This window comes from Fonsecaea multimorphosa (genome assembly GCF_000836435.1).
Source record: "Fonsecaea multimorphosa CBS 102226 unplaced genomic scaffold supercont1.12, whole genome shotgun sequence".
In the NCBI taxonomy this organism is placed as follows: Eukaryota; Fungi; Ascomycota; class Eurotiomycetes; order Chaetothyriales; family Herpotrichiellaceae; genus Fonsecaea; species Fonsecaea multimorphosa.
In genome coordinates this window covers 323,077-348,399 of record NW_015971646.1, presented here as the reverse complement: position 1 = coordinate 348,399, position 25,323 = coordinate 323,077, and the positions used below count along the sequence as shown (strand labels likewise).

General features: G+C 53.1%; 5 protein-coding genes across 5 annotated transcripts; 2 read left to right on the top strand and 3 right to left on the bottom strand.

Annotated features, from left to right (window-relative positions):
• Positions 1-299: 299 nt before the first annotated feature.
• Positions 300-2,915, top strand: Z520_06484 (uncharacterized protein; the record flags this gene model as incomplete). Its single annotated transcript, XM_016776984.1, has 1 exon — positions 300-2,915. The coding sequence occupies one exon, from the start codon at positions 300-302 to the stop codon at positions 2,913-2,915; it is 2,616 nt and encodes an 871-aa protein (XP_016631829.1).
• Positions 2,916-7,473: 4,558 nt separating this feature from the next.
• Positions 7,474-9,304, bottom strand: Z520_06483 (uncharacterized protein; the record flags this gene model as incomplete). The annotated part of the gene is made up of 2 exons (XM_016776983.1): positions 7,474-8,699; positions 8,767-9,304. The coding sequence occupies 2 exons, from the start codon at positions 9,302-9,304 to the stop codon at positions 7,474-7,476; spliced, it is 1,764 nt and encodes a 587-aa protein (XP_016631828.1).
• A 7,823-nt stretch (positions 9,305-17,127) lies between these two features.
• Z520_06482 (uncharacterized protein) lies at positions 17,128-18,152 on the bottom strand (the record flags this gene model as incomplete). The annotated part of the gene is made up of 2 exons (XM_016776982.1): positions 17,128-17,570; positions 17,639-18,152. The coding sequence occupies 2 exons, from the start codon at positions 18,150-18,152 to the stop codon at positions 17,128-17,130; spliced, it is 957 nt and encodes a 318-aa protein (XP_016631827.1).
• An 882-nt stretch (positions 18,153-19,034) lies between these two features.
• On the top strand, positions 19,035-21,089 carry Z520_06481 (uncharacterized protein; the record flags this gene model as incomplete). Its single annotated transcript, XM_016776981.1, has 4 exons — positions 19,035-19,404; positions 19,485-19,704; positions 19,778-20,143; positions 20,201-21,089. The coding sequence occupies 4 exons, from the start codon at positions 19,035-19,037 to the stop codon at positions 21,087-21,089; spliced, it is 1,845 nt and encodes a 614-aa protein (XP_016631826.1).
• An 883-nt stretch (positions 21,090-21,972) lies between these two features.
• On the bottom strand, positions 21,973-24,564 carry Z520_06480 (uncharacterized protein; the record flags this gene model as incomplete). Its single annotated transcript, XM_016776980.1, has 4 exons — positions 21,973-22,472; positions 22,577-22,915; positions 22,965-23,163; positions 23,215-24,564. The coding sequence occupies 4 exons, from the start codon at positions 24,562-24,564 to the stop codon at positions 21,973-21,975; spliced, it is 2,388 nt and encodes a 795-aa protein (XP_016631825.1).
• Positions 24,565-25,323: the final 759 nt, after the last annotated feature.

The following is a 25,323-nucleotide window of genomic DNA, read 5'->3' as shown; positions in this document are numbered from 1 at the left end:
AACCGTCGCCATAGAAAGAATATGAAGCTTCCGAGCATATGCTTCGCCGGACCAGAGACTTCTTCGGAGCATATTTCTCTCAGCGCAATTCCAAAGTCGATCTCAAAAACCTCACCCTCAGACTCTGCATAATGAGTATCGGCTACATATGTATCCTATGTTCAAGATTGGGCTCTAATCGCGTGATCGTCTGACGAAGCCTGGCCCGTGCTTGCAGTTTTCTCTCCACGCGGTGACTGACCCAATACCTCAATGAAGTCGATCGATGCACTCACTGCTTCTTGCGTCGACTTGGAGAGATGTCCGACTCGCTCAATGTTATAGCCCTTATCTCGGGCGGCAAAGACTCCCTGTTCAGCATCCTACACTGCCTCAAGAACGGGCACAAGGTCGTAGCGCTTGCTAACCTCTACCCAAGCACGAGATCTGTGACTAGTGGACAAGGACATGCGCCCTCAGTCAGTCCTCACGAAGGGGATGACTCCGAAGGAGAGGATCTAAACAGCTTCATGTACCAGACGGTTGGACACTCAGTGATACCTCTCTACGCAGAGTGTCTCGGCATACCGCTATATCGGCGAGAAATTACAGGCTCGGCCGTGCAAACGGGTCGGTATTACGACGCAAGCGCCCTTGGTCCGTCGCTCGATGAGACAGAAGACTTGGTACCCTTGTTGAGAGAAGTTATGCAGGCTCACCCCAAAGCGAATGCTCTATGTTCAGGCGCCATACTCTCGACCTACCAACGCACCAGAGTCGAGTCTGTGGCAGTCCGGCTCGGTCTAACGCCGTTGGCATACCTGTGGCAATATCCTGCTCTGCCTCCTCCAGTCGGACGTGGCGAATCGCTGACCGGCTTACTGGATGACATGAGAGTAGCTGGATGTGATGCCAGAATTATCAAGATTGCAAGCGGTGGTATTAAAGAGAGTCTTCTCTGGGCCAACGTGGCGGATCCGAAAACTCAGCTAAAGCTCATCAACGGTCTCCAGCCTTTCTTCCCCGAACACGAGTTCTGGCTTCGCGGAGCGGTCCTGGGAGAAGGGGGAGAGTACGAAACGCTGGCTGTCAGTGGGCCTAGAGGACTGTGGAGGAGAAGAATCGTGGTCGCGCCGGAACACCAATCTACATTCACTGGGGAAGGCGGCGTGAGTTATCTCCGGCTGGCGAAGCCCGAAACAGAGGCCAACGATGCAGACCCTTCTGAGACACTCGAGGAGTGTCTTCGAGTTCCACAGGCATTTGATCCTCAGTTCCAGGCCGTTCTGACAACTGTCGAAGCTCAAGAGACGTCAAACGTCGACAGATCCGCAGACAAGCTCAACGATCAAGATTCTAAATGGCTAAAGCAAAGTTTGAACTACACCTTGCCACCTGCCGTGTGTCTGGCGTCAGGACATTTAGCGTTATGCAACATCACTTGGAGTAACCTGGAGCTTGATAAAATTCCAAGCAGCGCTGCCGGTCAAATGCAAGGCATATGCGATCAGTTGAGATCCCTACTCGAGTCATGGTCACGCCTTCTCGGACTGCCGACAGCGCTCACGCCTTCCAACATCGTCTCCACGACCTTGTTACTGAAGGATATGTCAAACTTTGGGGCAGTCAACCTGATCTATGCCTCGCTTTTCCGCTCGGGTGAGCCCAATCCTCCGGCACGCGTCACAATTGCATGCTCACTACCAGAGAATACTGAAGTCAGTCTGACTGTGATAATCGACCTGGAGACTCAGGAAGAACATCGAGGGCTGCACGTGCAGAGTCGCAGCTACTGGGCGCCGGCGAATATTGGACCATACAGTCAGGCCATTTGTGTTCCAGTAGACAAACAAGGAGAATCGCAAGTCAATGTCCATGATGCAGGGTTGGTGGAGGTCGTTCATATGGCCGGACAAATCTCTCTCATTCCGCACACCATGGAGCTCTCGCAGGCAGGGTTTCCCGAGCAGGCGGTGTTGAGTCTGCAGCACCTGTGGCGCGTTGGACAAGAGCGAGGTGTCGATATGTGGCCCTGGGGAGTAGCATTTTTGGCAAGTTGCACGGATAGCCCTGTTCGAGCAGAGCTTTCGAACAGAATATGGCAGCAAACTCATCTGACCGGGACGAGACCGACACAGTCCGTTGCCGGCGAAGAAGGCGGCGATGGGGATGAAGGGGTGGATGCGTGGGACCTGCAATATAATCGTGCTGCGACGTTCAACGCATTCACTTCACAGATGACAGTGGGCCAACATCTTCATCTGCTCCCACAGCCAGGTGTGTTGCTGGATGACGGCAACTTACCTACGTTCCTTCCTCCCTTCATCGCTGTAGAGGTTGTCTCTCTGCCTCGAAATGCGCCGATTGAATGGTGGAGCACGGGAATCACGAACTTGCCAAGAAGTCCGGTATCAAAGCCTCGAGTGTCGGTGGGTCGGAAGGAGCATGCATGGGGGTCTATCGTCAAGGTCACGATTCTTCCGCCGCATGGAGAAGCAGGCACGAACATTCATTTGGTGACGGTGCTGGTCCGTCGAGAGCCTGGGATGGGCGCCGTGGATAGCGCAGGCGTGGAAACCGAGATCCTGGACTTGATTCAGGCGGATAGAGATCGTGAAATGCCGCCAATGGCATGGGCAGAAATGGTGCATGGCACCGCTTTCGTCGCGCTGCAAGATCAAAAGGAGTGGGCTCGGATGATCGGGGGGCCTCTCTTGAAGGACTTGGCAGTCATACCGTGCAACTCGTTGTTTGGCAGCTCTGGGATAGCTGCCAATGCCGGCTCTGATCAAGGTCATGGGAGGAGGTTTGGAGGACGGGCTGCAGCGGTCTCGCCGTTGCCGGCAGAGTCTAACGCGGACATGGAAGCAACAGCGGCATTCTGTCCGCCTCTTGCCGCCGCAATGGTCATGCGCATCGACCACGAACAGAGGTAGCCGAGATGAAGGCGGTTGCGCTGTTTCACATTCATGTCCAATCGGGCTCTTGACGGATTCCAAGAATATCAACTCGGCGGACAGTGTGCGGCTGCTCCTGCCAACTGCGCAGAGGAAGCGCCCTTCAAGACATACACGCTTTGGCAGACGCCCCAGGGACAGCGAGTCACGCGGCAGACCTGAAAGAGCCAATCCCCGTCTTGGTTCTGATGCTCAGCTCGGTCCGCAGAAAATAAGCGCTGGGGTTTGGCGAGGCTGAAGTCCAGCCCCTCGGCGAATCACGTTCCAGTGTCTATCCTCTGAGGTCAGCTGGGACTTTTGAGACTGTGTCGAACCGCCCGACAGCTAAGCGCCGAGGGATGGCATGAGTTGGACGACAGGGCGGTAAGCGAAAGGACCGACGAGGCTTTATCGCAACCTTGAGGAAATGATCAGATCGATAATGGGCGAGCTTCTGCTCCTAGACTGGCGATGGTTTGTTATCCCACACTTGCTGTTCAGAAGTAGCTGGCTATGCGCCCATCGATCTGCCCAACCATCATTATGCGTCGACTCTATCGCCTGACTAAACCATTCGCCTGTCGAATGCCGCCGACGAAACATGCCAGGCAAAACGATCGGGAAATCTTGGTCTCGGAGCAGGTATTGGTCAGCGCCAGAGCAGGACGCATACTGTTCACCAGCTTCAAGGGCGGTCACAGACAAAATTATTTGTGAGTCGGTCAGTCAGGCAATGAGAAACTTATTGAGGAATGTCCAGTCAACAGCGCCAGCGGCCTTGTGCGCCATCACAGGCGTCAAGAAGGCGCTGGCTCACACGAGACATTTGTGTACTGTTCCCTTCACTTCTCCTCCCGAAAGCCCGATTTTCACATGCCATGCCATGATTCATCCCACCCGCCACACAGTTCGCACAATGCCGCGCATAGACACGTAGCCACGTAGCCACAGAGCTAGAGAGGACACGGGACAATGTGCAGTACAGATCAGACATTAAAACAGCGACAGATGCACCTCTCCACCTCGACTCCAGAGTCTGCATGCTATGACCCACGACAAAACCTTCTCGTGCATGTATGCATACCCGCCAGCCCAGCCAGCCCGCAAGCCAGGCAGGCGGTGCGCAAGGGAAACCCAAAAAGCACGCGCGCGCGAGTGAGACACTACTACGGAGAATCCTCCGGTCGTGCTCGTGTGTGTGTGGTGTGGGGATGGGAAGGGAACTTTCGTAAGGTGGAGTTGACGACAAAGCCCGAAGAAAGAAAAAGCCATGCAACGCGGAATTCAGAGGGCAGGGCAGGGCAGGGCAAGGCGGAGAAAGATGGGGGAAGGGGGTCAGCAAAAACCCTGCATATACCGGTGCGTCGGTGGATGGGTGCAGAGTTCACGGGAGAATGTATACAGAGAAGTTGCTTGTGGTGGATGATGGACTGGCGGGCTGGCTGGGCTGGCTGCCGGCTATCAATCTCGGTAGCTGATCGTCTGGCTCGAGTGCGTGGGCGAGTTGAGTAGCGACCTACCTACCTAGATACCTACCTAGGTAGGCAAGTGAGCAAGTGCCTGGAACAACCGAAGTTATTGACTTTTTCCCCCTCGGCTGATCAAGGGCTGGGTAGTTATGGGGTATATACCTCCGAGAGGCTGAAGAATCTCAGCTGGCAGAAAAGGTTGGTGGCTTGTGGGCGGGAGTAGTCGGTACGCAGTACGGATGCATGGACAAAGCCCAAAAGTACGAGACACACAGAGGTAGGTGCGTGGGTAGGTAGATAGGGCTAGGGAGGCTTAAGCTGCATCCCTGCTTGTAGCTAAACCAGATGCCTCTGTACCCGTATCTTCTGGTGCCTGTCGATACCTACCTAGGTACTGAATACCCGTGTCCTTTCGTGCCTGGGTAATATCGACAGTGAACTACCCGAAGCTGTCCTCCGTAATGATCAGCCCTATTAGACTTCCCTACTCACCCACAGCCTATCCGTCCATGAGCGACGGTGTATGTCTCTGTGTGGTCCATAGAGATATTCTCCGTTCCCGTCCCCGTCCCCGTCCCAGAACCCTCCGCAGGTGTACTCTGGAGGACATATCTACCTACTGTAGGTATTTACCTAGGCAGGTAGTTACGTACATACAACTCTTCGTAGGTTTCGCCGTGCCGTGTGTCCTGCACTCCACATCCAGCTACCGCATGTACCTCCTCCATACCTATCTACCTACCTACCTGGCACCCACCCTAGCCTACCAACCTCCCGCAAAGTCTCTACAATACTCCGCATCCGCGACACATACCTACCTATGCAAGAATGTACGTACATCCTCGGCAAGTACCTCATACCCCAGATATCCACGTCCCTGCCGGTCTGTACCTTGTCGGTCCCCTTGTTACCTACCTAGGTACCTAATGAGAGGTGGCTCACGCCCCCGCACAAAAGTATACCACACCGCGTCGCGCACGCGCCTTTCGTTCGTGTCTTAGGTACAAGCGCGGATAGTTCCACGAGGATTACTCGGTTGAGCTCTGTGGTGGCTCGAGCGGCTGAAAGTCTTGGAGCTGGAGGTCCTGAGCAACTTGGAGTCTGCCTTAGCTGCGAGAACATTACTTGTTCCACATGCCTAGCGAGGAAACCTCGTAAACACCTTCTCTAGAGAATTTCAATAACTTGCATATCTTCCGCATCTTCCATACTGCGTAAGTGCTCGCATGAACCCACCGTGCCTACCTGGTTCTCATGCCCCCCTACCTAGTTACTGACCATACACGAACGGGAATCATCCTGGCCAAGGAAAAATCCATGTTTCCACTCTCCGAGTCCGACTTCCAACTACCATCTTCTGTACCTCGTACCTTTGTCGTATATTGCTATACCATGCAATGCCATACCTCATCTTTCTTTCAGGTTCTCTACCCTCTACCCTCTATCTCCCTCCCCTTTCCGTCCCTTCTCACCCACTTCCTCTCCCCTCCTCTTCTCCCCTTCCTTACATTTAAGTTCCCATCCAACCGTATCTCCCTCTCCCACTATGAAAGTGACCTTCCTGCTAAACCGAAGTGGAAGCCCCCCCTGCACTAGCCTCGTTTCAAGTCCAGTTCAACGCCCGCGCCCCCTAGCATCTTTTAGCACCGCCAGCACCCTCCAAGCACCTCATTCAGCTTTGTGCCCTCGTCCCGTCTTCACATGTTCACAATGTTCCCGCGAGTGCTCACCTTATTCCCCCCTCCTTACATACCCTACAGAGTGCCTAACAGCCACTCACTGCATACCTAGGCAGCGTGTACCTCGTATGGCATCCTCCTTCCCCCTCCCCGCCCGCCGAGTGAGGGTAGTCATGTTTCACGTCGCGAGAAGCGCGTCTACCCACCCTGCAGACCATGAAAGAAAGAAGGAAAAAAAAAAGGGGGGGGGAGAGGGGGGAATCTCGCATCGCATCAACATCGCATCGCATCCGCGTTCGCCATTGTATCGCGTTTTGTATTGCGGCCTTCTTCAAACCACCCCTTCAAGGGAACCCAGTAGCAAACAAAGATAGTAGAGAAGAGGGGGGAGTAGAGGACGTAGGGGGAAAAAGTAAAGTAAAGGCCAACCCAGCACCCAAAAGGCCCAGCGACCAGCGACCAGCAATTTAGTAGCCCGTAGCCCACACCCGTACCCATGCTCGTCCCCCCATCATCCGCCCACCTGGCACCCAGAGTGACCCCTCCCCCCTGGCCGGCCCAGCGAAAATTCTTTTCATCTTCTGGTGTTATCAGCTATCGATAGGGTCGGGTCGGTAGATAGACAGATACCCAGCGACCAGGTAGATGGGTCCAACTAGAAGGCTGGGGAAGCTGCGAGCACTTTGTGATTCACAGCAACAAATATCACAGGCCAATACGGAGTACTCGATAATGTTCAAGGTTTTGTTTAACAATGTCTAATAGTACAGAAGGTACACTTGCGGGTACATACAGGAGCTCTGGAACTGGGCTATCAACAGCAATGCCGTTGCTGATTCACCTTCCGGCCATCTCTCTTCTTTCCATCTGGTGGGAGCCTGCGCTTCAGATCTCTCTTTCATCTCCCTCCTCACAAAAAAGGAAAAGAAATTGTCGGTGACAAAAGTCAAAAGCAATAAAAATTTGATCTCAAGGAAAGAAAAGAAGAAAAATTCCGTCGTCCTCGTCCTCCAACTCCCCTTGGTCCCCCATATCACAGCTCGGTCTCCAGCAAACAGACGCTTCCACACCCCATCCCAGCCATCCATCAAGAAAAGGCCATAGAATACAATGAATTGGTCTGGAAAAGCAGTTGTTGAAGACAGTTAAAAGGTTCTAAAGCACTTTTCTTCCCATAGGCGTACACTTTCTTGAGCTCCTGCGTCGGTTATTTCCCCGTCTGGTCAAAGGTTGCCCTGTTGCGGTGCTCTGACGAGGGAATCCCTGAGAAATATTCCTGTATCGGTCCTGAATCACATCATAAGGTATCATTGCGGTCGTGGTGGCTTTGTGTTGTAGTAGTTGTTGTTAGAGTTATTTCGGGTTTTCATGATGCTTCTTGGGTCATTCGTGAGGTCACTGCTGGTATATTTACAGGGATTCATCTCGCTTTCTCTTCTTAAGAGCACGCTTGCTTTCTCCGGACGATGAGCCCTCGGAGCCACTGCTGCTGGACGATGTAGCCAAGGCAGCACGTTGTGCCGCCTCGTACAGAGCGTGGCCCATTTCCTCATCGTAAGGCTGATGAGGCTGGAGCTCTCCGTTCTCCAGGACACCCATGATGATGGCACCGCTACCATGAGTGCGGGCATGTTGCGCGAGATTGTCGGAGCGGGAGAACTTCTTGCCACACTCGTTGCACTCGAATGGCTTGTCCTGAGTGTGCAGAGAGCGGTAGTGACGCTTGAGATGCTCTTGGCGACGGAAGCGGCGTGAGCACAGGGTGCAGACGAACGTCTTGGAGGGGTCCTCGGTCAAGGATTGCTTTCGTCCACGACGGTTGGCAGGAGCTTGTGATGGAGTAGACCCATCGGCGTTGGTGGAGCCATTGTTGTCTTCGTTGTTGCTGGGCTGTTCTTGAGGAGTGGCATCCGAGGTGTTCTCGCCGTCAGCGTGGCTGTGGATGTGGGCATCAGACTGGCTGAAGCTTTGGAACTCCAAATCACTGTCGGTGGAGCCGTTGCGCTTCATCTTTCGTTGGCTGTTGATCTTCTTCTTAGGTGCGCAGCACGAGCCCGAGTCGGAGAAGGACGAGGCAGGCGGGGAGAGCAAGCCTGCGTGGGCTGCGTGGTCGTCCTCATCAAAGCTGCCAAAGCTGTGGACGCTGAGGAAGTCCTCCTCTTCACCAATCGACAATTTCAGTCTCTTATCACCGTTGTAGGCAATCTCGGGGTCGGTGAAGTTGACAAAGCTGAATTCGTCCTCCGAGTCGAACTCGGTGCAGAAGGAAGTGTCAAACGAAGGGTTCTCGACGAGACTGAATGGATCGGCAGTTTCATGCTCGGGAGTGATGGGGAAGGCCTGGTTTCCGAGAGCGAATTTGTGCTCGTCGTCTTCGGCAGACAAAGTAGGCAAGGGCGGGAAAGTCTGGACAGGCTCGAGCGAGGTCGAGGTCAAATCTCGCAGGTTGACAAATTCAGCCACGGGGTAGGCTGATGGAGAGACTTGAGACTGAGGTGAAGCAGGTGCTAAAGAAGGTGAAGGGCAGTTGCTCAGGTTGATGGAAGTGGAAGTGGTTGCAGAGTGAAAGGAGTCGGCGCCGTTGCCGGGCACAAGCGCCGCCTTGGCATCACCGGGATGCGGGAAAATGTGCACCTCTGCGCATCCTCGTTAGTCAACTGTTTCATCCCAATTTCCCTCACTTCGAAACCGGATAGTACTTACGTCCGTTCTCCGCCCACTCATCCAGAAAGGCGAGAGGCTGCATTTCCTCCTTGGTTGCTTCAATGGGCAAGTTGAAGTACCCGGCGCCGTGCACGGGCGTCTGGTTGACACTGCTGGCCGGTGGGCTGCTGGCGGTGCTGGGGCAGGCCGAGAGGCATGGAGTCGGGGGGGAAGAGTGCCGGCTCTCGAGAAAGTGTCCATGCTCCATATGGCCATTGCTGTCGAGCATCATCTTGGGCATAGCCATGGGCATGGCAAGCGTCAATGGTGGTGAGGCCCTGGGAGTCAGAACCTGCTGAGGCACATAGTGGGCGTGCGGGTGTCCTCGGGCAAAGTGAGCAGCAGGCCCTTGCCAGTACTGGTGGACCATATACTGCGGCTGCTGCTGTTGGGGGTGGTGAGGATACCCGGCCATGGGGCTATAAACAGGTTGCTCGGTTGGCATGGGTGTGAACACAGCGTTATGCCGTGCGTCCGAGTCTGGCCGGTATTGGTAGAATTGGATCTGTGGAGTTGCCATTGGATATGGTGCTTCCATTTCGAATGGTCTTGTTCTGTCTGGGAGGTTGGAATACAAAAGGTTGATTCCTGTCCTTTTTTTCTCTTTTTTCTTTCCTCGGCTTGCTGTCACTGGCAGAAGGCTCGAAGCAGAAATATCAAGCTATCGATGGCAAAAAAGGTCGAGCTGATTGTAGTACAGGTTGGTACAAAGAAAATGAGGTGGTGTCCAATGAATGGCTATGTCGTTCGAGGTAGTTCCCTTTCTGTCTCTGGGTCACTGGCTTTAGCTGTACATGTAAAGATGCAGGATATGCTGGTAACCGTCAGGTCAAGTATGTCGGCGTCTTATCGATTGGGTGAGAGACGTCTCTGGCAAAGGCAGGCAAGGGATTAGAGGATATGAATACAGTGGATGTTGGTACAGGCTTTGTTAAAGGAAGGACTGGATATTGTTCAATAGAGGTACACAGCTGGGTGTTGTACAGGTATATTGAACAAGGATCCGGAAAGGCCTGGTCAAAGGAGAGGATATAACAGAAGTAAAAGAAGGTGTAGATCGTGGAGGGGTGGGATAAATGAACGACTTGTCCTCGATATGAGGGAACGAGAGTGAGAGGATAAGAGCGAACGAGTCCATAAAGAGAGATCGCTGGCTACCCCGAGGGTTTCTTGAGGCCGGCGGCCACCACTGCCCACCAGTGCCTTGGGCCCTGCACGTCGATGGAGTCAGTGGGAGTATAGTTGATGGGTTGCAGGACCGGGCGCTGGCGTGCGAACCCTGGTCAGCACCTTGGTGGTGGGTGGAGGCCATGGTCTCACCAACCCCCAGTCCGTCTCAAAGACTATCACCCACTAAATGGTTCCACTCGTGCCAGCCGCACCCTTAGAGCAGCGACCTGGTTCCTGGATCTCGCCTGCCGTGGTGTGCCTGGCATGAGCAAGAGCCCGGCCCCAAGTCGAAGCTGGCTGGGCGGTGCTGAGCGCCGCGCCCGAAGAAGGACTATCACGCAGTATCCGTATGCATGGGAAATTGCACTCTGCTCAGCACATCTTTTTTCGGGGAAGGGGCCCCATAGTCCATGACGCAAAGTGACCTTCCGGTGGCCATCGTGGTCGGTTTGTATGCTGCGTAAAATAGTAGTAAGTGTTCGAGACACGACTATTATTGCCTCTGCAAGTAATCCTATGAAGTCCAGGAATCAACTAGAATGACGACCTTGACCGCGCCATTGGAGGAATAGGACACGTCTATCACAAAACAGCGCTTGAACTCGACCTGGCGAGTGGTGGAAAAGAGCGTACGAGAGTATACCATCTTGGCTGGATTTCTCCTCTGTACTGTGTTTCTTTGGTCGAAAACTCTCGGGGGCACAAAAGTATATTCGACACGAAATCCTCCTGATGCAATCAATTCCAACATGACCTGCGTGAGATCATTCGCTTGCGACATGTATCCGAAGATGGTCGAGGCAAGTGGTGGTGGGCAAATGACGTGCCTCGATGGGTGGTGTCTGGTGGTGTCGTTGACCAAACTGTAGAACCAGGCTCGAATCAACGCCTCGAGTTCCATTCAGACGTGTTGGTTGCTACATATCGCCCGGACCGAAGCAGAGAGAGTTGTGTGAGCGTGTGATGCTCCAGCCAGGCGCGGTCCATGACTGGGCGAGTCGCTGGGCACGTCAACGCCAATCATGGGCGTGACGTGGAAATGCAGCTGGTGATAAGCTGGGTTCTCGGTCTCCTGGAGCGAATCGCTGGCTGGGCGCTGACCTATTCTTGGAGGTGGCCTCTCACAAAAGCCCATATTGCCTATAGCCAAACTCCCATGGGAATCCTCAGCATCGGTCAGCGGTCAGACTCGACAACTATTGTGCCTGTTAAATCTCGTAAACGCCCAAAGCTCGATATTCGGTGCTTGGAGCAGACCAACTGATCTACCTCGCCGCCTGGATTGGATGGTGGAGATTCGCAGCCATCCGTCCCCCAGCACACACCTGACAGTGACAACGTCACCCTATCCTAGGCTGTCCTGTTTAGGCTTTGGCTACCATGGGAATTACAATCGGAAGTTGGTGGCAAGTGGTCTTTTCGGAAGAGCGTACAAAAATGCTAAGGTGGCCAAGGTTGTGCAGATGGGCTTGCATGTCTCAGACTCTGCGAGAGCCACAGCCGTCCCGACATATGCAGGTACGACAACCCTTCCCCCCTCTCCCCTCTCCCCTCTCCAGCCATTGACGAGAAGCTGGGAAAGGGTGGGAAGCGGGCAGTTGTCTTTTGCATGCATGGTTTGCTTTTCCGGATGGGTTTGCTTCTCGCGTTACCCGACACACAGAAAACACGACGGGTTGATTGGCTTTCCAGGCATGGAATTCACATGCAAAAATGCACCAGATCATCAGAGAACCGTGAGCCATTCGCTACCAATAGCCACCGTCAAGTTAGCATTGCTAATGGGATGTTCCCTCAAGGAAAAGAACACCCCCAGCACCACAAGGGCCCGGTATTCGCCTGCCGGACCAGACAAGTTGCTTTTCCCCGCTGCTCCCGCGAGTATAGACAGGTGACGGGGTGTTTCATCTCTTCCAGCTGCAGACACGAGGTTTTGGCGGGCTTCACTCAAAGGCACATGCCTACCATCAGCGCTTTCTGTTGTCGACCCGTGCGGCGGAATACTGAGCGAGCTGCTACAACCAGTAACTCTAACTACTGGCTGCTCCATTCCAGTTCCTGCCCATAATCCGTCTTCTGTTGCATCGAGTCATCGACGGTCCACCAGCAGTATAGCTAGTGGCCGACCAACAGGTTATGACGACCCTTGGGATTGTGTAGTACGTAGTATGTAGTACCAGTGGAGCCCGCAACCCAGCATACTGGCAAAGTGATCCAAGGGTTTCAAGAGCCCGAAACAAAAGGCCTGGAAGAGCGTGGAGCATTCAAGACTGGATGCTTCCACCAGGTGGGGTGACCTTTTTCGTTCTCTAGCGGACGCGTATCGATAGGCATTTCTTTAGTCAATGTCTGGGTCATGGCCCTGCAAAATTGGGACCGCCAGATTCGTGGAGAACAGAGTTGTTTCTTTCGCTGGGGGAGGCAGGCAGCACAGCTTTGACTCTACCAACTGCCTTCGGGTAGGCAATACTCGTATACACCAGGCAGCAGAAACTCTCTGTATCGAGTACAAGTATCCGGGATATTTCTGTCAGGAGAGAACTCTTTCCCGGTGTCTCTCCCACTATGCTCGTGGTCAGACAATAGTGGATGCAGGGCCTGATCTTACCTTGTTGGCTTCTTCTTCTTCTTGCATATCTTTCACTATCCCAGGCATTGCCGTGGCAAAAGAATCAATGCCACTTGTCCTAGCTATCAGTGGTCGCCATCCACATCACACCTTCCACGCACCTTCTAAATTGAACACGGTCGCTCGAGACCGCAGGAGCCCTGCAGACTGGAGTGAAAAAGCGGCACACGTTTTCTGTCTCCAGGCCGCTGGTGTTCTAAGGGAACGGTCTCAATGCCTGGCCAATGGTGAATGTGCCCGACTCAAGCCATCGCTTGGGGACTGAGGACACGCAGAGCACTAAAGAGGCGTAGATCCCAACGGTGTCTCCTCTCAGGAACCATCACCTTCCCTCAGGTACCCGAGCAAATCCACCTGCCCCAGGACCCAGTTTGCCCTGAGGTCTTTTCTCACATCCGCGACCCGGGCACATCCACTGTGGGCAACTAGCTTTTGGCCCTTGCCCCCTGCCTCAAGCCGACGGCCCCAGGCACCAAGCTGCACGCGCCGTCCTTCGCGCGCGCGGGTCCCTCGATGGGCAGTGGTCCGCGTCTTCGAGTGACCCTCTCGCTTGTGCTGAATAGGCCTAGGGCCATTCCAGAATGCTCGCTGCTGATTCGATTCCACTGAGAACCGTGGTCTTGACTCCTAGGGCCACCAGGGTCAGAGAAAGAGCGTGGCAAGTCGACGCCTATCTTTGCCCAACGAAGCTCGCTATCAGCCCGCGAATGCCACCAGAAGCACTGGGAGACCCGCAGCCTGCAGGGCCCTAACGCAGGAACATTGGGACTTTTCATGCACGATGTGCTCGACTTTTCTCCGGTGCCCAATTGGAGCTCCTTGCTTCATGCAGGTACAAGACTTTTTTGCCTCATTGCCCATCAGTGTCAGATCCCTCCTCTTCTGTTCGCCCAAGCAGCTGCAGCTCGCGTTTCAGATTCGAGGCGATACGGCAATGCCATGTGCTCATCACTCTCATGCCTACTCGATCCTTCTCCCAACACGTCGCTGTTGTTGTAACCTCCCATGCGTGATTGTTTCATCTTTCCTCGGATGGCGAATTTGTTTTCATTTTTTTTCCTTCTTGCACGAAACTAGTTCTACCACGTTCTTGGTCGCTTCTAAGCTCGATTCGTTATCTGGACGCTAAGCGTGATGGCTTGAGCCATCCTCCAAATTTGGTGATGGATGAACTCAGCGGCCCGTACGGCCGACCGTGGAGTACTGGCCTCTCCCGGATACAGTAGAACCAGGGATCGTTTGCAATACCTGACGCCAAAGCGATTTCGCTCTTGACTGTGGGTGGCGGACACCCTCACCAGACTTTGTGCGGAGGGAAGACATAGTGCTTCCGGGGAAATTGGATATCCACTCCTCTATCTTCTTATCGATGATGGCGTCGGGGAAGGAGCAATGAGCCTCCATCTTAGTCTCGTTTAATGCCTTCCCAATCACCACCTTTCCGTCTCGGGCAGTCTCTTTCCTTCTGCCTGCAAAATCCACGGGCGTGGTCTGTTCGGTGGCTGCCGTTGAATCTGGATGTGGTCTGTTTTCGCTGTGCTTCTGGCCAGTTTAAATTTCGCCTCTTCAACGATTTCAGCCGCCCTATTCCGGTTACGATCGAAAATTATCGGGATATTTGCCTTGCTCCTCTCTCTTCGGCGTTCACGTCAAGCCCGAAACTCTGAAGGTCAAGCTCTGAAATCTTGCCTCGAACCGTAGAATTGTCCAGCCGGGAGAGTCGGCCTGCTCCTGCAGCATACCTAGCAGCCTGGAGTTCGAGGAGCACTTCCGCTGCCGTGAGGAGATACAGATGGCCTTCGAGCTATCCCAAGTATTGTACCAGTATTGTTGGGTGCTCTGTGGGTGTCTGCTTTTGCTGGACACAGTAGGTAGACGATGCCGAGTTATTTCTCACAACCCAGTTGGCCTGGTCATGCTTTTCGGGAGCCGACCAGCCTCCAAAATGCCTTCTGTCAAGATCAAAAGTGGGAAATCCCAAGCAACAATGGGCCCTTTCCGTCTCTGCTGACTGGCACCCAACTGGCGTTGATCGGGGAATTTCGTGACAAGTTTGTCCTAGAACTCGTCGATCGGACGACGCCACCATCGGTAGATATGGGCAAACCTACGACGCGAAAGGGTTGACATCAAGCGTCCGCCATGCCCAGGGCGAGGGTTGAAGCAAGCGACCCGGGCACCATGTTCGTACGAGATCAACCCTCAAGGTACGCGTAGGGCGACCGAACTCTGCTGCCGATATTATTAATAGAAAAAGTGGTGTGAAATATGCTTGGATCGAGGAAGATGGACCCCATCCAAGTGCCTAGAGAACTTACACATAAAGCGAGGCTGTGCAGAAATGCAATCAAACTTGGGCAGAGGCACCCTGCGCCGTCCACGTGTGTGCTGCAGTGGTCTGTTCTCCTCACACTGCGATCTCGCTCACGACCCTGGGAACCTGAGACTCGGAGTAAAGGATGATCGAGTAACCTTGAGCTTGATTGTCACCCTTTGTGGCATTATCTCATGTCGATCTGATGACTCGAGAATTTCACCCTGCCGGACCCAAGGTCGGGGTCGGAAGCTAAATGTTGGTGATCGGGTGCATTTGACTCCATGGGTCGGGATGTAGCTGTCAAAGAACTTGTCCAAGTAATGGCAACTCCTCCCAGATCATGACGTTCTCGCTGGGAAGGAGATGCTTCCTTGCTGCCAGGCTCGTGATCTTCAACATGGGTGATGGCATCAATGGCCCAGGGGCAATCGCACCGTGTGCTACCTGCCCGCATGTCGACTCCATCTGGTCGAACGACAGTTATTGAGAGGCAAGGCTGAATAGTTCTACATCCTTGGGATTATACGAGTAGATACCCTGACGCATACCCTTACTCGAGCTCAGCTGCGTGCCTACTCCGCACCCTCTAGGTTTTCCCGCAAAATGCTTGTATCGAGGAACTACAAGATCGACACGGCGGAGCTTTGCTGAAACACTCAGGGTCCTCCTATCGTACCCGCAAAAGTCTGCGAAACAGGGATGGGATTTCTGATATCGAAATCCCCGACCTCAAATCCTTAGAGTGCCAGTGATCCGAAGTTTGGTTGCAATGATGACGCACTGAGAATGATCGTCGACTTTAGGCCAAAATGTGGCCACGCAGGTACCCCTTTTCACCTTGTGACAATGTCAGCCGTGAGGCTGGAGAGTGGACGACTGGCGAAGACTCCACAATGAGATAATGCGAAGTCTCGCGGTGATGTTCTGTCGCAGAGTCCAGCTGCTAGGTTCTGTTAGCTGTGATTCCATATGTGCCTCACTCTTGATCACAGTGGATTTCTTCCTCCGACGACCAGCCATGAGATGACAAGAGGTAGGTTGCAAGCTCGAGTCACGATATCCACCCGGACGAGTCTCGTGCCACGAACTGATGGCGAGCACAGATAGTCACTCGCACACCGGGTCCACAGCCTTGTCTCTGGCACAAAATCGTGCAGCTATGGCTGAGGAGGTGGACGGCCTATCACAGCAAGACGATATTTTCGAGGCTTCATTTGGCTGAAACCATGCTGTGCTGCGACTATCGATGAGGTCTCATCCCCCCGAGAAGCCCACTTGATGGATTGAGCAACATTGCCCGCCAGAATCTCCCAGGATGCTGAAAGAGGAAAGAAAATGCAACCAAACCACCACAACCACAGTGGCTTGGGAGGAAAACCTCATGTCTGGCTTCAGAGTATCAGTCAATATTTGAGATCATGCTCACTGCCGCCCCCCGGACGAGGTCCAGATGGAGGAGCAAACAATCATTCTCTTCCTATCAATAAATTTCTGTTGAGTTCATCACAAGCCATGACAAGTTCAAAATCGAACCAGCCTTTCCCAGGGCAAAGAAAGAAAAATCATTCTCGTTGTCGCCAAGACATTGATATAACGCTAGTCCCAATAGAGCTAGAGCCCACTCCGCTAGCTCCTATCGAAACTACTGTCGAGATTTTTTCGTGCCTCTGCCTTTTCTCTCTTTTTCTTTTCTACATATCGTGCAGCGCTGCCACTATCAATTACCCCTGTGTTGCTTGGCCCATGTTTTCCAATACTCCATAACGAGTCCAAGTGTCAGTGGCAGCACAGAGCAATCCATAATTGCAAATACCGATCTCCTCGACGAGTTGGATGAAGAAACCCATTTGAGTGGCTGATGAGTTTGGGCTCGTTGAGTGTTCCTGCGCTGGTCTATGCGTGGGGTCGGACATACCATGTTTCCCGTAAGCAGGGTTCGTTGAGGGCAAGGAGATTCATTGACTTTTGACTCTCGTCCTTCAATCCTGGGATAGTGATCAAGCTACAGTAGAGAGCTGGCTACCACAGTAGGAGGATGGGAGGAGAAGTCATATCATAGGCTGCGATACAAGCCTTGGTCTTGGTCTGCCTGAAGATGAATGGAAACTCCATCCAGGGTCTATGCTCTTTTGTTTGCAACGCTGCTTGCCCCCAATTCATGATTCGCTTTTGTCTCCAGCCTGAATGCGGTCGTCTCTCATGTCGCATGGTAAAGGATCTCTAAGCTCCCTTGTCTTTCTGCGTCTCAATCGTCTGCTCCGATCTTCTCGATTTTCCCGTCTCTCTTCTCTCCTGTTTCGCCAATGACCCTGATGCGGTCGATGCGGACCTTCTCATTGTCGCCTTCACTCTGCACCACGAACAGAACCAGGCTGGACACATTTTGGAATTTGACAATGCGCAGTTCAATCTTGGCAGTCCCGGTCTTTGGGTCCCAGTCTTTCTCCGATAGTGTCACCTCTTGCGCCGCTTGCGTATCGTCGGCCTCGTCGAAACCAAGGATGCGGGGTCTGTTGGTGTAGATCTTCACTACCTTCGGCCGGCTTGGGGATTCATCGTCGTCTGTGTTGTCGGGTAGGGAGGTGAGGTGTAACGAATGAATCTTCAGAGTAGACATGAAGGGAAGATAGAGCATGAGTTGTTCATCCGTGTCACTTTCGACCCAGTCGGACTTGGCCTCTGCTTGTCCTAAAGATCGTTGTGCATTAGAACACCGCTGCGCGCATACAGGGAGGTGCCAGCAGAAAAAGGCTTACCTTTGGGCTTGGTGGCAGTGATCAACGTTCTTGCATTTCCATGCTCAGAGTCCCAGTTCAGCAATTCCAAACCCAAGACATCAACCTGAGGAGTCACATCGCCATAGCCTCTTGGTAGCTCTGCACCGAGCCACGTGTCACTACTTGAGTTCCCAGCACCCTCACCAGTTTCGATCTTGTTTGCCTCGTTGGCCAGGTCCTTCACCGCGTTGGACAGCCCCTCCCGGTCTGCGCCCTGAATGAACTTGACCGCCTGCGCATTCTTGAAGACGACGAATGTGGGCAGGGCTCGGATACCGTATGATCTTGAAATGTCCTGCTGTTTGTCGGTGTCGATCTTTGCAAAAGTTATCTTGTTTGGCCGAGAGAGTTGCGCCGACAGCTGCTCGAAGATGGGGGCGATTTGTCTGCATGGGCCGCACCAGTCGGCATAGAAGTCGGCCACGACGATTTTTGAAGAGGAGAGGAGGGCTGAGAACTGGTCGGTTGACTCGATATGAACTAAGTTGGACATGGTGCTGGCTTGTTTGAGGAATAAGTGGCGGGGGTTTGTTGCGTTGTCGAGTGTTAGGTCCGTACCTAGTAGGTATCAAGAGTCTGCGTCACGGTGTCACGAGTTGGTCACGGGGTTGGTCACGGGGTCCCAGGCTAGTCCGTTATCGACGACCTGCGGTGCCTGCGGGCAGACATCCAGGTCGGGAAACCGTTCAAGTCAGCAGAATAGGGAAACCGTGACTGGCTCCCGGCAAGCTGGAGGTGTTTCTCATTGGGTTTTGGGCCGCTAATGTGGGCGCTATGGGCGCTGTGACTGCTGGCTGCAGTTCGAGCTTCAGCCCCGCTCTCAGCCCAGCGCGGGCCGGGATTTCTTTTTACCGAATCACAGCATCGCGTTTCCTCGCCTTGCACGGCTTCGCGATGCCTCTCTTCCATCTCGCTATCCAATGCCCACCTCTCGATCTCGCCTTCCCGCACTCTATCCACTGTTGGGCCTTGCTATTCAAAATGCCCTGGCACTTACCTATCTTCAGCCGCTCGGCCCATTCAATGAGCTACCTAGCTATTTCACTCTCCCAACTTCGCTTGGTCCTGCAGCGTGACGCATTCTATCCTCGAGCTGAATTGTCCGCGCATATGCTAGGTTGATCCAGCCTATAGTAGTTCGGTGTACCTGAGCATTGTGCCCCTCGGTGAGGTTTTCTCAAGAGTTTCCTGATGATTCTATTCCAGGCGAGGCAGCAAGAGTTCTCCTTGTTCTTGTTCTTGTTCTTGTTCTGCTTGTTCTGCTTGTTCTTCTTGTTCTTCTTGTTTAAAGACGCATCTGCTCGTCGTGGATATGTTTCTGCTCCCATTCAATCACTCATCATACCTGCCCTGATCTGCAAATGTCGACAGCGCCATGGCTGCTGGACGCACCAACGTCTTCTTCGTGCCGTACAGGCCTCATTCAAGATCGCCCAAGCCGTCCTCGGGTGAACCTGCCATGTCCCAACAGAAACATGCTGCCCGCGAATACCATCGAAAAGCCAAGCTGGAACGTCTCGCTAAGCTAAACGCCACACATAACCGCGATGCACGCAGTTCCAGTGAAGATCCTCAACCTGATGCCTCCTCTCGGCCGCCTTTGCATCGAAACCAGAGCTTCCCAAGCGACAAGGAGCTCAACAAGACATTTCAAGTGTTTGATGTCGGCACCGGAATATTTGACCCCTTCAACGCCTCCGTCCCTAGCGGCGTACCTTCGTATGCTCTTGACATTCTAGACTATGGTAAGCCTGTGGCGTCCACACCTTCTCCAATATCTTGTCCATGAGAATATGACGACGTGATCGCTCATTATGTGTCGCAGGTCGCTCCAATCTTGAATCGGGTATCGCCCTTTGTCTAGCGCACTATCCCGTGGCGGCACAGGAAGCTGTGAGTGCCTCGCATTCACCGCCGCGTGCCAGTTCGAAGCAATGGAGAGTACTCAGCTCCCACAGAAGCAGCCTTTCGGAGGGAGCTATCAAAAATGCTGTAATGGGATGTGCGATGCAGTCCCCTGCTGCGTTTTGGACAATCATATTTGCGTAAGCAATACCCCCTGTCGGGCTACACTTCTGTGCTTGCCGTTACATCCCTTGGACGCTAAAAACAAAGCAGAGGCGCAACCCATAATGCATATCTTCAGGGCGAAGCAGACACCCCCAGTCGCAACCGGGCGTTACGGCTATCATACAAGACTCAAGCCATCAGGGAGCTGAATCGTGAAATCCAAGAGCTACAGGGCCCAGCTTCTGACGAGCTCCTTCTTGCCATCGTCACGTTGGCGGCTCATGGGTCCGGCGAGCAACTAGAACGACCCCCGCAAGAAGAGAATCTGAGCGCATTACAGTCGGTCCAGAGTTTTCAATATTATGCACGGATGCAAAAGGAAGCGGCACATCTGAAGGCCATCGTTCATTTGGTGTATCAGAAAGGAGGCTTACAGACGGTGAAAATGCCCGGACTTGCGAATGCCCTCGCCTTGTATGTCGTTGCCCTCCGGACATCCCCTTGCGGTCTACGGTCAGCTAAACTCAATAGGGCCGATATCTTCTATGCTTTCCAAGACATGCGTGAGCCTGCATTCCCACTGCTGGCGCCAACAAGCTTGATTATGTCAACATGGCCTGAAACTCAACCAGCCGTCGCCCCGTTTCTCCAGAATTTGGCAACTGGTTTCCAAGATTTTGGAGACATTGTCGGCTTTGCCCCATTGTTGCAGATTATTCACAACACGCGCCTGATCACTATGGGATTCGACGCATATCTATCCGGACACTCTTCAGCGCCGTCTCTCAACCAGATAGTTTATGCCAGAAATTTCATGACGCACGACTTGCTTTCGCTTCCACTTCCATACCTCCGCCCTGGGTCTGGACAACGGCATGAGGGCAGCAGCTCGAGCATCATGACCCACAGCTCCCCACTCCACTCACTATACAACCTTGTTCGTTTATCGACAATGGCATATACACTTCTAGTGCTCTTCCCGGTACCCAGCACTGCAAGCATTCATGATAAACTGACGCGGGAGCTTATGCTTGCACTAGACGACTGCACCGTACTGGAACTCTGGACCACGTATCCTCAATTGTTACTTTGGAGTACGGTCTTGGGAGGGGTGGTCGCAAGGAACACGAGTCTGAGGCCATGGTTCGCCGAAATGATCAGACAAGCGAGGACGAGGATACCGAGTCTGACACTCGTGGAGGCGAGAAGCAGAAGCAGGGGTAGTCGACATTCGAGTTACCACTCCAGTCCGTCGAGCGACGACGGCCGCACACGCGGAGGAGAGTCGGGTGCGTTATGGCCGGTGGTGAAGGACTTGTGTTTCCGATTCTTATGGCTCGACGGTCCTGAATGTGACGGTCTAGGCAGAATGTTTTGGGAGGAAGCGTGTGACAATATGCAGCTTCGCACGATGCGCTAGCGAGATAGCTGGGGATATTTTTTCGGGCGGCCCGGGGTCATTTCTGTTTCGAGATACAATATCTCTGTCCTGCAGCTCCAGATAGATTCTGTATGAGAACGCAACAAAGGGGTCTCGATGGGTGATATCCACGTAGGCGGGCCCTTTCGGATAGTTGGGTGCGCATAGAAGACATGTTTCGTATGTTGTGTATGTTTGTTTGTATCCATGCCCATGTCTATACAAGTACGATAGCCTATCCTATGAGCCTCTGGAGTCAGTGGTAGCCCAGGAACTACAGAGGACAGATATATATATGTGCGTGTGTATAGGTTATATATGGTAATTCAGCGCCGTAAATGCACCTAGTCTAGGGGCCCCTGGTTTGGGACCGTACCTTGCCGCTTTGCTCAGGTTATCAGGAGACCTAGCTCAACTTCGGGCCCAAACTCAGCACGAGCTATTTAGCCTACGTAGGTCCTCAGGGCCGGTGCTGACTCTGCTTAAATACTTCTCATTAGCGGCGTGGTAGATGGTAAAAAGGTGTGTAAAGTGTGTCTGACAGTGGGAGATATAGGTTGCAGACTGAGTGGCGTCGTGACTTCTGCCAGGGGCCTATGTAACAGCGATGATCACCACCTGCAGTCTCTCACCCGTTCCAGTCGTGGGGGTGCCACAACGGCTTTTGCAGACGCCTAGGTACTTTTTGCTCACCCGCCGTGGTGGAAGAAGGTCAGTGTCTTATGGATTGGGCCCCTATACTGATTCAAAAAGTGGCGCCGCTGAGGTTTGGCGAATTTTTTCACACTAATAGGTGGGTGTGTGTGTGTGTGTGTGTGTGTGTGTGTGTAAGAGGCTGGGTCTCTCGAGTAAAAGTGTGAAAAGCCGTATTTTCTCCTTTTTATCAAATTTCATCCAGCTTTTTCCGCTCTCTGTCTGTCTGTCCTCCCTTCAAGTCTTTCATATACTGCTCGAACTGGCTGCTCACGGTAATGACATGCTTCAGATGGTCATAACACAGCGGCCGCTTTTTATACTTGGCCAGCTGCCTCGCCGTGGTGATGGCGTTGCGGATCTGGCGGCCGTTCAATTCTTCCTTGCCCAACATCGCCAAGTGGTCCTCGAGATCCTCGCTGTCGATGGCTTCACCTAGTTCTTTGAGTCGGTTGATGAAATTGCGCCAGACCTTGCGGCGCTGCGGCTCGTTGAGGTCTTTGTAATGGAGCACGAGTTGAATGCGGGACTTGAAGGCTTCATCGAAGGCACCGACGAGGTTCGAGGTGAGGATCAAGATTCCATCGTAGTATTCTAGCACGTGCAAGAATACCGACACGAGCGCGTTGCGGTGGACGTCGCGCAGGTCGCGCTCCTCCAGAAAAACGTCGGCTTCGTCGAGGAGGACCACTGTATCAGATATGATATTAGTCACCGGCGGCATTTTTGGTACGCCGCCCCACTTCAAAAGTAGGAGAGTATATGCCGGTATCAGCCCGGGGATTTTTCCTTACCGCAGTCCCAGATCTTACCCAGGTGCAAGATTGCCGTCAGACGCTTTTCCACGATCAAAGGGTCCGTTCCGACCTCACCGCAAGTGATCCTGTAGAGCGGCTTCTTTGCAATCTCAGCCACACTCTCAGCCGTGAAGGTCTTGCCGGTACCAGGGCCGCCATGGAGGAGAACGATGAGGCCGGAACCTTTCCCTGAGATGAGGTCGGTCGACTTCTTCGCCTCCAGTTGATTCTCAACCAGGGCGAGGATTAGCTCTTTGGTGTCTTCGGCCATGACCAGGGTTTTGAAAGCCTGTGTGTTCCAGTCCACATCCTTCATCTGGTCCACGTACAGTTCATCTGCCTCTGTTAGAAAGGTGTAGCAAAGAAGGGTAAGGGCGTCGCGTACACCATCTCTTTGCATGGAGGTTATACCCCATCATCTTTGGGGGAAACAGAAGCAGGTCATTCCCAACTATTGGATCATTTACTGCCATCCTCTCAGGGGTAATATCTGCTGGGCGGTCCACAGCGGCTTCGATGGACTGTAACTTGCCTATGTGAAGCTTGTTGTACGTCGCGGTGTCTATCATGTGTCGTGCATCGTTCTGTCTACATGTCAGCCGTGGAGAAGACACCCAGCTCTGAGGTCTGCTTACAAAGATCAGACCATCATCCTGACTACCAGTATATGAGACGATGTGTTTGAACCTACACTTCCAGAACATCTTGCCTCGAAGTTCAAGCTCTTGGCGTATTTTCCGATCTGCGTACATTAGTGGAAAGACATTTAGGTCTTTGATGTCAACTTCATCGTTCTCGAAAGTGACCTTCATGTAGATGCTCCTTCGAGCAGAAGACTGATGAAAGGAACCGTTGTAGGACCATTGCCAGGCCTTTACCGACCAGGAGAAGACGAAGTACATGATCTCCGGAGCTCCAATCTTGGAACCCTTCTCGCGCCTCGATTTCATTGTGTAGGGCTCGTCAGCGTAATCTTCTCGCCGCACTCCTCCGTTTCCTCTTGTATGCTCGGTCAGCCAAGATTTGGCAACAAAGGCTTGTTTCATCGGTCCAGATCCCTCCACTAACACATCCCCTGGGCGGATTAGGTACTGCATATATCGCTGAGAGACGCGCCCGCGGTCGAACAGATTCTTCGCTTTGGTGTAGTCCTCGCCATGACTGTTGAGGATAGAATTGGTGAGTATCCTGACCAATTTTCGGTGGAGTTCTTCGAGAGGGGCCATCGCAACCTCGAGATACGGCAAAGCATAGTAGAATGGGAGATAAGGCGCTGCAATTTCATCTTCGACGCGGAATTGCGGAAAGTAGAAGTCGAAATCTGGAATAGACTTGAAGAAAATCTCCATGGCATCCAACAAGAGGTCGGAAGTCAAAGAGATGCTCTCGCGGAAGGGCTTCGGTGTCCGGAATACGCCGTCTTTGTCGACAACTTCCGAATCATCGAAACGTCTATTGATGTCGTAGTCCTTGTGCAGAATGTAGATAACCTCGGGGTGCCTGTCCAAGTAATCTTCAATATTCCTTAGCGAGCGGCCGGCGCTCAACTCTGGGCCGTGTGCACCTTGCTGCCATTGCGGGTCGTCTAGGTAAGTGCCACTTATCCGAGAATCTTCGACGAAGTTGTGAAGAACCAAAGGCCTATATGAGGGAAGTGGGGGAGGCTTGGGAACCTCCCAAGCGGATTCACGTTCGCGTAGGCGCTCGTTCTCGTCCTCCAACTCCCTCAATCGCTTGAATATAGTGGGATCGACACGGCGAGAAGTTTCCTGGGTTCGCCGTCCTTGCCGGGTCGTGTCCTCGTAAAGTCCAAAGAGAGATCCCTCGCCGCTACCAACGACTGACGGTTGCTTGAACCTGACGATTTCGACATTGCCCGAATTATCTAGTTCGGTACTTCCATCTCTGCTTGAGGTGTCGCTTTGATAACGGATTTTCTGCGAGGCGACTTCGTTTGCTGCTGCTGCGGTATGGGCATCTTGCATGGCTGCAGAGATGTCGGGCTCCTTGTCTGTTCGGGCTAGAATATCCAAAATCTGGTCACTCGATCTGTCGGTCTCATCGAAGCTACTTTGGGCGGTCTCCTTGTCTTTGCCGGCACGGATAATTTCGATCCGTTGCCTCGGGATGGGAGTTCGTTGCGAAGATTCGGGATCAAGCACGATAACATCGCCGGAACCAGCGTCCAGATCAGGAGGTGAGAGCCCCTAGTCTGGAAATACCTATCTCCCAACCTGCGGCGCGAGCTCACATGGTACTTGTCACTCAGCCTTGTACTCCTGGAGGAGGACATGACTCAGGCGGGTGCTTCGAACTGTTCAGCTAAGATGAATGCCACAGTTTGCCATGCTGCGAGGCCCGAGAACCCTTTGCGGAAGCTCGACGACTCCAGGGTGACACTGAACACTGAACAGAGCAGAGGACCACCAGACCATTGAGACGCTGAAGGAAACCTATCCGGGAGCGGGCGAGCGGGGTAATTTTAGAAATTAGCGGAGGAAAGTGCTTGGCCCACCAGCCGTAGTTTTTCAAATCAACGTTCTTACAAGTCGCAGGGGGGCATCTCAGTGTCCTGCATCAGATATTTTGTGATTGCCACTTCTATATACCTAAGTAATGGATCTCGCACAATTGAGTCAGCCTAGTAGGCAATTATCTGGCGGGCTCGGCGGATCACTGGTGCAAGTACTTTTAAGTTCCCACGAATAAGGCAGCGAGGCAGCTAGCTTCCTGAGCTCCTTGGC